Raw genomic sequence first — 13,602 nt, 5'->3', positions numbered from 1 at the left:
GGCACAGGATAGGATGTTATGAGGTACTGCTAACTAAAAATCTTCATATTGATGCAACCAAGAGGAAATGTGAATCCCATCGTATATTATTACTAAGGTGAACAGAGGATTAAATAATTGAGAAACCCTGCTCTAGAAACCATATATTCAACTATTTCAAGCCATTTTAAGTCCTCTAGTAAATACATTGGTATCTTGTACTAGGCAATGGAAATCATTTATGACTGAAACACTTTCACAAATATTATTATTATTATTATTATGGACTACTCCATGGAGTCCTTAGGTTAGGGTCTCCCTTGATGAGACATCAAGGGTGGCTCTAAATATTGCACTAGCCAACATTGCACAGTATTATCTATCATACTTTGCTACAAACTCATTCACAGTCATGGCTCCCAACAATAGACTCTGGCAACCTATTCCACTCATTCGCCACTCTCCATGCAAAAAATCTAGTCCTAAAACATCTGCTAACTATGCTCTTTCTCAGTTTTCAAGGTTGTCCCTAGTTATCCTGCTACCAGACCTGTTCTGAAAATTTTCCTCTGTATTAATCTTGTAAAAACTTAAGTAATATGTCTCAATCATATTACCCCTTTTCACCTATCAACCAATTTCTGTAACCCACTTACCTTCAATCTATCCTGATAAGGTGCATTCCATAGACCTTTCACCATCTTGGTCACTTATCTCTGGATCCTCTCCACCTTTGCAATATGCCCTCTAAACTTTAATTCCCTATCTATTAACATCCTCAAATCCCCTGGCTTCATCAATTTCCTGGAGCACAGTTCCATCAATGTGGTACACAACCAGTGGTGCACCCAGGGAGGGGTCAAGGGGCCCCTTCAATCTATCCTGATAAGGTGCATTCCATAGACCTTTCACCATCTTGGTCACTCATCTCTGGATCCTCTCCACCTTTGCAACATGCCCTCTAAACTTTAATTCCCTATCTACTAATATCCTCAAATCCCTGGCTTCATCAATTTCCTGGAGCACAATTCCATCAATGTGGTACACAGCCAGTGGTGCACCCAGGGAGGGGCCAAGGGGCCCTCCCCCCCCAAAAAAAAAGAAAAAGGAAATAAACACTAGAAAATTTTCCAAAAATCTTTTCCTAATTAAAATTCTTTTTTTTTATTTATGTTGTATCCCTATTTCTATACTACTTGTCATGTATTGGCGATCACTGCAGATGCTCAGTCATAGGTCGTATGCAATACAATGTGTAGTGTGTATTCATTAATCGTCTACTCAACTCCCCCCCCCCCAAGATTAAATCTTGAGTGCTCCAGGCCCCCTCCAAGATTATTAAATCCTGAGTGCACCACTGTACACTGCTGGTTATCTTTTCACCCCAAAATGCATAACCTTACACTTTGCCGCATTAAATTGACATGCATTCTCCTTTGCCAGTCTGTTTAAAACAGAATTTTAATATCATCTTGATTAACTATTGCTTTACCCAATTTTACATCATCAGCAAACAAATCCAAATAAAAATATCCATGCTACAATGAGATTTGAGTTTGTGTTATCCACTCAGTCAGTCAGGTTGACATAACAGGAAAATGTAGGAGACAAAAAACTTGCATTTTCAATGTTATTTAGAATATTTTTTTAAATATTTATATATATCTACTGTAAAATATAAAATGATGTCTTTTTTTGTGAAGTTATTTGAAATGTTTTGAAACTCGGGCTAGCCCGAGTGTCAAGTCTTCAAAATTCAATTCAAGTCGTCAGAATTCAAGGAGAACCAGCCTACCAGTCTGGAACCCGGGGGGGGGGGGGCGACATAGGCATGGGGGGTGGAGTCCCCCTAGTATATATATATATATTACTCTTGTACATGAGAGGCTATAAGGATTATAACAAATCATTGCCATGTATGAGCAGAGATCAAGAGAAAAGTGGTCTGTTTGGGGGAAAACTTCATGGTGAAGGCTATTCCACAGAACAGAGGTAGAAGAGATGAAAAATGCATGGGAGTAGCAGGTTTGGCAAGTCAGCACTTCAACTGTAAAAGGATGTTTGGCAGTTTGCTTGAGTTATTGAATGTAGCAGCAGCAGTGGGATATGATGGATGCCAGTTCTGCTGAATAGCACTCATGGAAATAACTGTAAAAGATACTGTCTTACAGACAGTGGTTGGTGAAGTCGTGAAAGAGTGGTCATCAATTAGCCAAACTATCCTTTTCTGAACAGCATCAAGAGCTTTTAAATAGGTTTTAGATACATCACCCCTAATGTGAAAGCACCACTTTTCCAAGGTTGGGCAGATTTGAGATATGTACAAAGTTAGTAGCCAGATAGATGAAAGGATCACCTTGAGCAAAAAGGGAGATGCCAAGATCATCCATTGAAGATTGGTGTGGAGATCATTGTTTAGGGGATTGATTGTAGATGACCTTGAAACAAGCTATTTGAGCACCACAAGGTTTGATATATGAATAGAGTGAACTGAGAGTGCTGTCACCAGAAAACTCTGGATTGGGGTTGACTTCAGTGAGAAAATGTCATTAATTGTTATCAGGAAGAGGGTGGGTGAAATAGCAGATCACTGGTTACCCAATAGTATGAAAATATGAACAGAAAATACATTCGACCATTACATGCAGTGAACAACCAGAGAGAAAAAAAACTAGCAATCCGATTACAAAGAATGGAAGACAGCTAAGAAGCATGAAGAGCTTCTTAGCAGTTTGCTAAGAAGCTCTTCATGCCAAATTCTATTAGATGCATTGGAAAATGTCAGCTGCAGTAGTACAGACTTCTCCAAGTTCTTTCCATGGCAAGTGTTCAAGGGTGGGCAATATACATTACTGATTAGTTGATGGTTTTTGAGGTGTTGAAGAAGTTGATTCTTCTTCATTACTTAGACAGCACTAAGGTGAGAGCAGCAGGTCAATAGTTATCCTCTTTTTTTTGGAATCTGCCATATGTGGGCCTCCTTCCATGTTGTGAGATAGACACCAGCTAAGTATAATAATATTGTAGAGATGATAAAGACATTTTAATCAGGAGCACAGATTTTTGAGCACAACTGGCGGGGTACTATCAAGATTGGAAACTTTTTTGTATGAAGACTGTTCAAGAGTCTTTCTGATGTCTTTCTGGAAGGCCACAGGAGGCATGCAGTGCAGTGTTCCATGATTTATCCTGGTTAATCTGTTCAGGAGTTGGATAATAAGAATGATACCAGGAGATTAGCATTATATTTAGGTGATGTAGTAGTACTTCCATTTAAGTGTGAGAGAGAGAGAAGGGGGGGGGGGAGGAAACAGATGGACAGAAGCTGTGCAGAAGTTTTGCAAGGGATCAGAAAGCACAACTGAAATTGGTACATGAAGCATTGGTTATTGACTGTTTTGAAAGTGTTGCAGACTTCATTGTAGGCTGATTATGAAGATGGAGTTTCTTGTCTCAAGCCCCTCAGGATATGCTATTTTCTTTTGCTTGAACCACCCAGGCATACCTGTTGAATAGAATGGGGAATGAATATTCTCATTCCAACATGGGTAATTTCTTTCATACAGTCATAACAGGAATCAGGACCTGAAGAATAGGAACACTTTTCTGACCATGGTAAGGAGGATTAAAAATCTTGGATATCTTCCCACTTGGCATTGTAATGACAAAGGATATTTGGATAGTTGGATTGACCAAAAGGATATAAGGTTATGAATGGTTGAGGGCATTCCATTACAGATTAAACGTGTATGAGATTATGATTAGAATTACAAAGAGGAGAGGTTATCTCGACAATGTACCTAGAAGGAGAACTAATTAAGAAAAGAACAAGAGTGTTTGGTGAATAGAGAAGATTATTAAGCATTCTGGTTGTTTGTTGAACAATTTGCTTTAGGTTGTTGCTTACAGCAAAAAGATCAGCTTCTCTTCCAGCTTGGCAGTGAAAGTGGAGAAAGGGGGGGGGGAGAGGAGAAAGGGAGAAACATTAAAGTTTCTAAAGGAAAATGACTTTATTGTTATGGTACTTGGATTGCAGGAAATCAAGCTTCAAGGATAAAAAGTCAATGAGCTCAAAATAGTTTCCAGAACTCGGGGGGGGGGGGGGAGGGATATAGTAAAGATAGCAGATATATAAATGAGGCAAAGAAACTTTAAACCACAGAAGGTGAAAGAGGAGATTCAAGATTAGGCCTCCTCTTGCAAGAAATATCAGAGTGCACAAAAGTACAAGTACCACCTTTGTGCTAGACGGAATCACACAGAATGTAATGTGGACATTTTGCTTATTGGGAACTGATGTGGCTTAAAAAAAAAAAAGAAGTGTCTCTAGAACAAGACTCTCAGATTAAGTTTTAGCTCATCCATGGTACTAATATATTATGCATCATAGGTTTCAATGTGAAGAAATAGAGTTCCAGATGAGGAGGCACAATTATAAAAGGATGTTTTGTTTAGTTCGTGGCTTAAAACATAAGTTTAAGCCTAAATTGAATGTCATCAAAGACAGGAATGGAGCATTACTAACAGAAGTTGTAATGCTCCATTCCTCACAGTATTCTTTCCAAAAGTTGGAAAGAATACTGTGAGGAACTGTACAGCAGAGTGGATAAAGAAAATGTGGAGCCCTCTCACCAGAAAAATTTTGATTTGGAACCTCTTCCACTTAGGCATGAAGTTGAAAGAGCAGTTAAGCAGCTTAACAGCAATAAGGCCCCAGGTGCAGATGAAATCCCACAAGAGTTAATTAAAGGCCATAGGGGGACGGAGGGATAAGAGTGTTTCATAGATTGATTACAAGGATATGGGAGACAGGATCATGGCCTAGAGACTGGAAGAAGCCAGTTTTCATACTCCTACATAAGAAAGGTGATATTATAGAACTATTAGTTTAATATCTCATGCAAGCAAAATTTTATTGAAGATCATGCTAAATAGGATTGAGGCCAAAGTTCAGGCAGAGATGCCCGAGGAACAAGCAGGTTTTAGGAAAGGTAAGAGCGCCAGAGATCAGATCCTTTGCCTGTCTAAGGCAAAGGATCTGATCAGTTAACAAGATCATAGACAAATATAAAGAATTCAGACTCCCTCTGGTAACGTGTTCCTTAGACTTTGAACAACTCTAAATCTTTTGACTGTGTTGCGCATGTGAAACTGTGGGAAGTAATGAAAAGATTGGGTTTTCCTCAACACACTATCAAGTTGATAGCCAACTTGTATAAGGAGCAAGAAGCCATGGTAAGAACAGGTGTTGGATTGACCGACTGGCTTCAAGTTGGAAAAGGAGTTAGGCAAGGATGTTTACTTTCTCCTCACTTGTTTATTATATATGCGGAGGACATCATACGTGAAGCATTGGATGAGCTCAGGACAGGAAGTAGATTGATCAGTAATCTGTGGTATGCTGATGATACAGTTGTTGTTGTTATGATCCATCAAGTCGTTTCCGACTCCTGGCGACTCCATGAACATACACTCTCCATTCTGATCTGTCCCTGACCATGTCTTTCAGAACCTCCAAGTGCACTCCAGTTGCTTCTTTAAATCCATCCACCCATCTAATTCTTGGTCTTCCTCTTCTCCTGCTTCCATCAACTTTAGCATGCATCATCATCTTCTCCAGACTGTCATTTACTCGCATAATATGTCCGAAGTACAGTGGTATCTCGCTAATCCGAACTGCGGATTACTTTTTGAAAAAAAAAGTTTTATTTATTGCGTATTATTATTTTGTGTGCTATTATTTTTATTTAATAATTAATATTTTAACTATTATTATTTATTTTATTATTATTACAGTACAGTATTTTTTTCATACTGTCGATTGTACTGTTATACTGGAGGCCTATTTTGATTTATTGTGTGTTCACGTCTGTTTTTTTATACTGTACAGTACGTGCTGTATTGTCAGCATGAATCACAAATACAGGATACACAAAAAGAGGAAATTCAAAACGTGCATAATTTGGTTAAAAATATAAATTGAGATGTTGAAATTTCACAAACAGAATGTTACGGAATGGGTTACAGGTAGAACCGAAAGTGAATTCGAAATCAAATCAGATGCTGAAATTATAAATATGATACTACAGAATGAATTAGAAGACGATGATGAAGAACTCGAAGAAATAAAGTAAAACATGAAGAGGTAGTTAACAGTTTTAATATGTGTATAGAATGTGCTAAGCAGGATGATACGCCATTCCACAAAATTTTATTGCTAATGCAGCTCCGAGAAGAAGCATTCGAAAAACGTTTAGCTTCCAAGAGCAAAAGAAAATCAATGACTTTTTTTACAAAAAAATAAACTTTTTTTGTGTTATTTTGTAAAACTTTTTTTTGTGTTGTGTAGAAGAAAGTGATATTTTTTACGCAAATTAAGTTACGTACTAAACTATGCAATTTTATTAAATCAGAATCCTCAACAATAAGGTACATACAAATTAAATTTTTTTACTACAATAAACTTGTGTACTGTATTATTTTTTTTTTGTTTTACATTACAGTACAGTAGGTTTTTTTTTCTATCAGTTACTTCATTTATTTACAGAATTAAATTCATGTACCATTAGAATCTGATTATTTTTGTCTTAAATGCTAGTTATTGTTGCCTCTTGGAGGAAAATTCGCTAATCCGAACTTTTTGATAATCCGAACGTGCACGGTTTTTATTAGTTCGGATTAGCGAGACCCCACTGTATGACAATTTTTGCTTGATGATCATAGCTTCAAGGGAACAATCTGGCTTTATTCTGTCTATCACTGATTTATTGGTTTGCTTTGCAGTCCATGGTATTCCTAATAAGCATCTCCAAACCCATAATTCAAATGCATCTATCTTTCTTCTTTCACTTTTTCTCAGGGTCCAACTTTCACATCCATACAGCATCACCACAGGGAATACCATTGCTTTCACGATTCTGATTTTTGTTGGGTCGGCTAATATCTTTATCTTTAAAGATCTTGCTTAAATTTGTCATTGCTTTCTTTCTGAGTAATAAACGATGATGAAGAACTCGAAGAAATAAAGTAAAACATTAATCTTCTAAATTCTTCAGTACAATAACCATCTTTATCAATTCGGGATCCTAGCAACACAAAATTGTTAACTGCTTCCATTTTCTCCCCATCTTCTTCAAAATCATTAAGTTCACATGTTGCCATAACTTTTGTCTTTTTGAGGTTAAGTTTAAGACCATATTTAGCACTTTCCTCTTTAACTTTCATAATAAGTTCCTTCAAATCCTCTTTGCATTCTGCTAGCAAGGTGGTATCATCTGCATACCTCAAATTATTAATATTTTTGATGATACAGTACTGCTTTGTAATGACGTGGAAGAACTAGGACTAATTCTTGAGAAAGTTAACAAGAGCAGTAATAACAGAGGACGTCAACTCAATCCTAGCAAGACAACGATTATGGTTCTCAAAGGAAATACAAACAGAGAAGCTCTTGAGAAACAAGTGTACCTTAATAAATTTAGTTTAATCCTTTATCCAAGTGTGAGCAAACAAAGTTTGCGCCTGAAAGTATCTTCAGGACTGGGGTAAGGTGGTACAACACCGGGAAACTCGTTGCAAAGGTGGAGCAAGCTAACATCACTCCTATGTCAGTATCTTCCATAATGCAAAACACATCTCCTTGCAGATATTTATACATATCCACAAGGAGATGTGTTTTGCATTATGGGAGATACTGAGATAGGAGTGATGTTATTTTGCTCCACCTTTGCAACAAGTTGCCCGTGTTGTACCACCTTACCCCAGTCCTGAAGATACTTTCAGGTGCAAACTTTGTTTGCTCACACTTGGATAAAGGATTAAACTAAATTTATTATAGTCTAACCAAGTTAAAATAAACTTTCAAGTGTACCTTAATGGAGAAAGTAAGTCAGCAAGTTTGAGTACCTGGGATCCATTATTAATGTGAAGAATTGCTGTTCAGAAGACATCAGAAAAAGGTTAGGAATGGCTAAAACAACAGTCAGATACCTGTCTAAAATCTGGAAGGATGGATCTATCTCCATGGGAACAAAGTTGAGGATTTTGGATGCAGTTGTTTTTTCAACAGCGACTTATCGATGTGAGACTTGGAACCTAAAGAAGTCAGATAAGAATCGGATATGTGCTTTTGAGATATGGTGTTACAGAAGGCTGTCGAGGATATCGTATACTGAAAGGCATACAAATGAATGGGTGTTAGAAAAGATCAGTAGAACTTTATGGCTCCTTAAGGATATTGACAGAAAAAAGTTAAAATATTTTGGACACATAGAAAGGATAGAAGGGGGACTTCTCAGAAGAGTAATAGAAGGTAAAGTTCCTGGAAAAAGAGGCAGGGATAGACCATCAATGAGATGGATGGATGATGTGTGTGGAGTGACTGAACTTCAGAGAGTTGAGGCCGCCAGAAAAGCAAACAACAGAACATGGCAAAGCCTGGTGTGGCACATCACCGAGCAGTGGAGTGACCATACGGCATCTGTAGATGACCAGTGAACATAGAGAGAGAGGTTTCAAACCTTTTGTGGGTGGAATTGGGATTTTTTTTAGAAGGTAAAGTTCCTGGAAAAAGAGGCAGGGATAGACCATCAATGAGATGGATGGATGATGTGTGTGGAGTGACTGAACTTCAGAGAGTTGAGGCCGGCATCTGTAGATGACCAGTGAACATAGAGAGAGAGGTTTCAAACCTTTTGTGGGTGGAATTGGGATTTTTTTTTTTTTTTAAAGTAATATCACAGTGTAATAGTTTGAGGATTATTCCCAATAAAGTGGCTGGTGAGTAGTGTTTTGTTAGCATTAATAAAAAAACAAACTAAATCCTCTTAGAAGAATAATTATTATTTAATTATTACAATTAATTATTTAATTGCTATTTCCCCTTGGAAATATGTGAATCTCATCCCCCCCCCCCACAACTACTTTTCTGTTTTTTTTTCTCCTTATACAGGGAATGCAATAAGTGTGGAGAAGTGATGTCAGTAGCAAATGAATTTTTTGCAGGAGTGCTTTTTTGTGTTTACCAGATATGGAAACAGCAGAATAAAACAATTTCAGATTCTGGTTATGTGATTAAAGGTAAACTTTGATTTTCAAGTAAATGTGGACAAAATGTTTTCTTTACTGTAAAGTTCAACAAATAACAAAAGTGCTATATTATGCTTGATAAGAAAGAATATACATACATACATACATACACAGTCTTGCCATAAATACCGTTCCAATTCCCCCTCCTACCCCAATGCTGCCCACAGAATTGCACGAGCTTGGTTCTGTTAGTGGTGCTGTGTGCAGCCAACATTCACATTTTATCAGTAGAGAGAGAGAGAAAGTTCTAGAGAGAGAGAGAGCACATGATGTCTAAATGTATGCTAACATGCAGTGGGGAGATTATGAGAACCATGTAGCTGTAATAGCACTTCACAAGGTTAGGATGTAGCCACATGTTATTTGCAAAATGCTAAAAACACTTGTATCAGTAGGATGTTTGTGTATCTGACTATTAATTGTTCTAATGATACAGAAGACATATCTGACCACCAGATAACAGTTTGACCACGGTGAGTTAGGATGCAACAACTTGTGAGGACTGTGAAGGCACACCTTCACCATAATCCTGTGAGAATGCAGAAAGTGATGCACTGAGAGATGAATGTTTCACAGAGAATGGTGTAACTTGTACTTAACTGATGACTTGATGGTGAGAGCCTATCATCATTGTACTGGACACTTCCTAATACCACAACTTATGCAGTAGAGGGTAATAAAATCAAAGGCACTTCTCCAGCAGTACACGAACAACAGATACAAGATATAATCTTCATAGATGAGAAGATTTTCACCATTGAATAGCCATTCGGGTATATTCTTCAGATGGTTGCACAGCATGTGCCATAGCACTGTGGATTCAGAGAGTTCATTGCCCTGCATTAGTGATGGTTTTGTGGGGGATTGACATATATATCAAAGTGTATCCAAGGTGCATTTCTGCGAGAAAATGGTCAAAACTTCCATCAGAGTGTATCAAGACACCATGCTAGAACCAGTGGTACAGCCCCCCCCCCCCCCCACCACCACCAGTGGGCATTCCAGCAGGACTCAGCCCCTGTATACAAAGGGAGGACCACACAAGAGTGGTTGGAGGCAAATTTGCCTGGCCACATATCAACCTAATTGGCCATCTGGAAGTCCTGATCTGAATTCGTTTGACTTCAAATTGTGGTCACAACTTGGGAGAGTAGCCTGCAAGAAACAACACTCCCCAGCATCGCTATCCTGAAGGTGGATTTGGAGTGAGCACTGGCAGTATTTCCGTTGGATGTTGTGCATGATGCCATCGATATGTGGCCTCACAGACTTCGGATGTGTGTGAAGGCAAAAGGAGGGGGGGGGGGATTTCGAACATTGAGTGCTGCTACAGGCACATTATGCTTGTTTGTATGTGCTGAAAACTGTAAATGATTTACAGATAGATTAAAGGTTTATGTGCTGTTCAAGATGTAACAGTATTTTTGGCTAGACTATATATATATATATATATATATATATATATATATATATATATTATTATTTCTTTCTTTCTTTTATTTTTTATTTGTATCCATCCCATCCATACACAAGAGTGCCACCTGTAAGCAAGTGGTCAGGTAGAGAGAGGAAATCTGTTAATGTGTTTTATGAAAAGCTGGAAGTCATATTCCACATGTAGACACAAGCATATGTATAAATTAATAAAACTTTATTTGACAAATATTTTGATCTGAGAATAACAGTTCATTCTCAGTGTTAAGCCAAGGATGTTAGCAGCAGATTTTTTAAAAATGATGTCAGCTGTGTAGTAGTATAAGGAGATATAATAATATAATTATAGATTGAGCTCTCCTCCTATTAATATATATATATATATATATATATATATATATATATATATATATATATATATATATATATATGTTAAAGATACCAAGCTATTTTAAACCTGGTTTTACTCCATTTCCCCAAGTAAGCAAACATACAAACAAGTCAAGTTTGCGCCCGCAAGTGTTGCAAGTCTAGCTGACCCTGCACGTTGTGCAAGACCAAGGCAACTCATGGTAAAAGTAGAATAAGCTCTGATCAATAATCTTAATATTTACCCTTAATGCAAAGCACATCTCCTGGAGGAGATGTATGATGCTTTGTATTAAAGGCAAGGGGCCACTACCCAGACCGGTTTCAACCTTTATTGAGGTCTCATCAGTGGGAGCCAGGCTAGAAATACCAAGATTTTAGTAATACAGTGCTTATAAGTATTTTACCAGAACAAGTTACCATAAGGTGTTTTAACCTTATTAAATAAAATAAAAGTAACTTGTTCTGGTAAAATACTTATAAGCTCTGAATTACTAAAATCTTGGTATTTCTAGCCTGGCTCCCACTGATGAGACCTCAATAAAGGTCGAAACCGGTTCTGGTAAAATATTTATAAGCTCTGAATTACTAAAATCTTGGTATTTCTAGCCTGGCTCCCACTGATGAGACCTCAATAAAGGTCGAAACCGGTCTGGGTAGTGGCCCCTTGCCTTTCATACAAAGCATCATACATCTCCTCCAGGAGATGTGCTTTGCATTAAGGTAAATATTAAGATTATTGATCAGAGCTTATTCTACTTTTACCATGAGTTGCCTTGGTCTTGCACAACGTGCAGGGTCAGCTAGACTTGCAACACTTGCGGGCGCAAACTTGACTTGTTTTGTCTGTTTGCTTACTTGGGAAATGGAGTAAAACCAGGTTAAAAATATAATAAATTTAGTTTAATCATTTATCCAAGTGTGAGCAAACAAAGTTTGCACCTGAAAGTATCTTCAGGACTGGGGCAAGGTGGTACAACACCAGGGAAACTCGTTGCAAAGGTGGAGCAAAAACTAGTCGGGGTAGTGGCCCTTCCCTTAATGCATAACATTAGACATATCCGCAAGGAGATGTGTTTTGCATTATGGGAGATACTGAGACAGGAGTGTTGGTAGCTTGCTCCACCTTTGCAACGAGTTGCCCTGGTGTTGTACCACCTTGCCCCAGTCCTGAAGATACTTTCAGGCACAAACTTTGTTTGCTCACACTTGGATAAAGGATTAAACTAAATTTATTATATTCTAACCAAGTGAAAAATAAACTTTCAACAGGTTTAAAATAGCTTGGTATCTTTAACATTTATTATACCCAAGGTAAAATACAAAATAAGTATTTTACATTTTTCTCTCCTCCTGAGATTTTTATTTAATAAGGTTAAAATACCTTATGGTAACTTGTTCTGGTAAAATACTTATAAGCTCTGTATTACTAAAATCTTGGTATTTCCAGCCTGGCTCCCACTGATGTGACCTCAATAAAGGTCAAAACTAGTGGCCCCTTGCCTTTAATACAAAGCATCATACATCTCCTCCAGTAGATGTGCTTTGCATTAAGGTAAATATTAAGATTAGTGATCAGAGCTTATTCTACTTTTACCATGAGTTGCCTTGGTCTTGCACTACGTGCAGGGTCAGCTATACTTGCAGGTGCAAACTTGACTTGTTTGTCTGTTTGCTTACTTGGGAAATGGAGTAAAAACAGGTTTAAAATAGCTTGGCATCTTTAACATTTATTATACCCAAGATAAAATACTTTCTACATATATATATATATATATATATTTATATATACAGACAAACAATACAGACAAATCGACCTTGAGAACACATACAATTTATGCACAAAAACTACTAGTGGTGGTGTTGGTATAGATGATGATGGCAGTAGCAGTTCGTTGTAGTTAGTGGACACTTCTGCACATGGCAGTAGAAGAAGAAGGCAAATCCATTCTGATAATAGGCTAATCAATGCTTGTTGGAAGTTTTTCACTTGGTTGTACAGTATACTATAAATTAAAGATACCAAGAAATTATATACTTGGTTTAATCCTTTATCCAAGCGTAAGCAAACAAAATTTGCACCTGAAGTATTTTCAAGACTGGGGCAACCTGTGGTAAAGGTGGTACGACTTCACATCACTTGCCTTAGTATCCCATAATGCACAAGTGAAAAAAAAACTTCCAACAACCTTTCTCCAGTCCAGAGTAATTTAATAATAAGGTGTGACACCTTTTTTCAAATGGTATAGGGAAATATGACTTCTGCATTACTTCAACCTTGGTATCACCTCTGGGTCTGGCTCCCACTGAAGAGACTCAATAAAGATCGAAACCAGTCTCGGTAGTGACCCTTCCCATAATGCATATCATTATACATCTGTGTCCACAAGGAGATGTGCTTTGCATTATGGGATACTAAGTCAAGTGATGTGAAGTCATACCACCTTTACCACAAGTTGCCCCAGTCCTGAAAATACTTCAGATGCAAACTTTGTTTGCTTACATTTGGATAAAGGATTAAACCAAGTATATAATTTCTTGGTATCTTTAATTTATAGATAATGAATGCATTTCATGGGATGAGTGTTTATTATTATTATATATCGGAAAATTAGCTTTTCTTTTATGAAATTCTAGTTTTTAAAGTGGTAACTAATTAGCTTGTACAACAATTGGAAAATTTTACCTATAAAGCATGTGATTTTGCATGTTGGTAATGAATTAATACATCAC

General features: G+C 37.4%; 1 protein-coding gene across 5 annotated transcripts in view; it reads left to right on the top strand.

Moving 5' to 3' along the window:
• Window positions 1–13,602, top strand: part of LOC150107295 (ELMO domain-containing protein 3-like) — a 287,770-nt gene that overhangs the window by 208,942 nt on the left and 65,226 nt on the right. For all 5 annotated transcript variants that reach the window (XM_090391155.1, XM_090391154.1, XM_090391150.1 and 2 more), the window contains one exon: window positions 8,930–9,057. In XM_090391155.1, coding sequence (XP_090247281.1) covers window positions 8,930–9,057 — 128 coding nt within the window. The remainder of the gene's footprint in view (window positions 1–8,929; window positions 9,058–13,602) is intronic.

The sequence above is a fragment of the Typopeltis vanoorti genome, chromosome 4 (assembly GCF_054136105.1).
Source record: "Typopeltis vanoorti isolate ZY-2024b chromosome 4, IOZ_Tvanoo_1.0, whole genome shotgun sequence".
In the NCBI taxonomy this organism is placed as follows: Eukaryota; Metazoa; Arthropoda; class Arachnida; order Uropygi; family Thelyphonidae; genus Typopeltis; species Typopeltis vanoorti.
The sequence above is the reverse complement of the archived record's forward strand: the minus strand, read 5'-3'. Positions and strand labels throughout refer to the sequence as shown.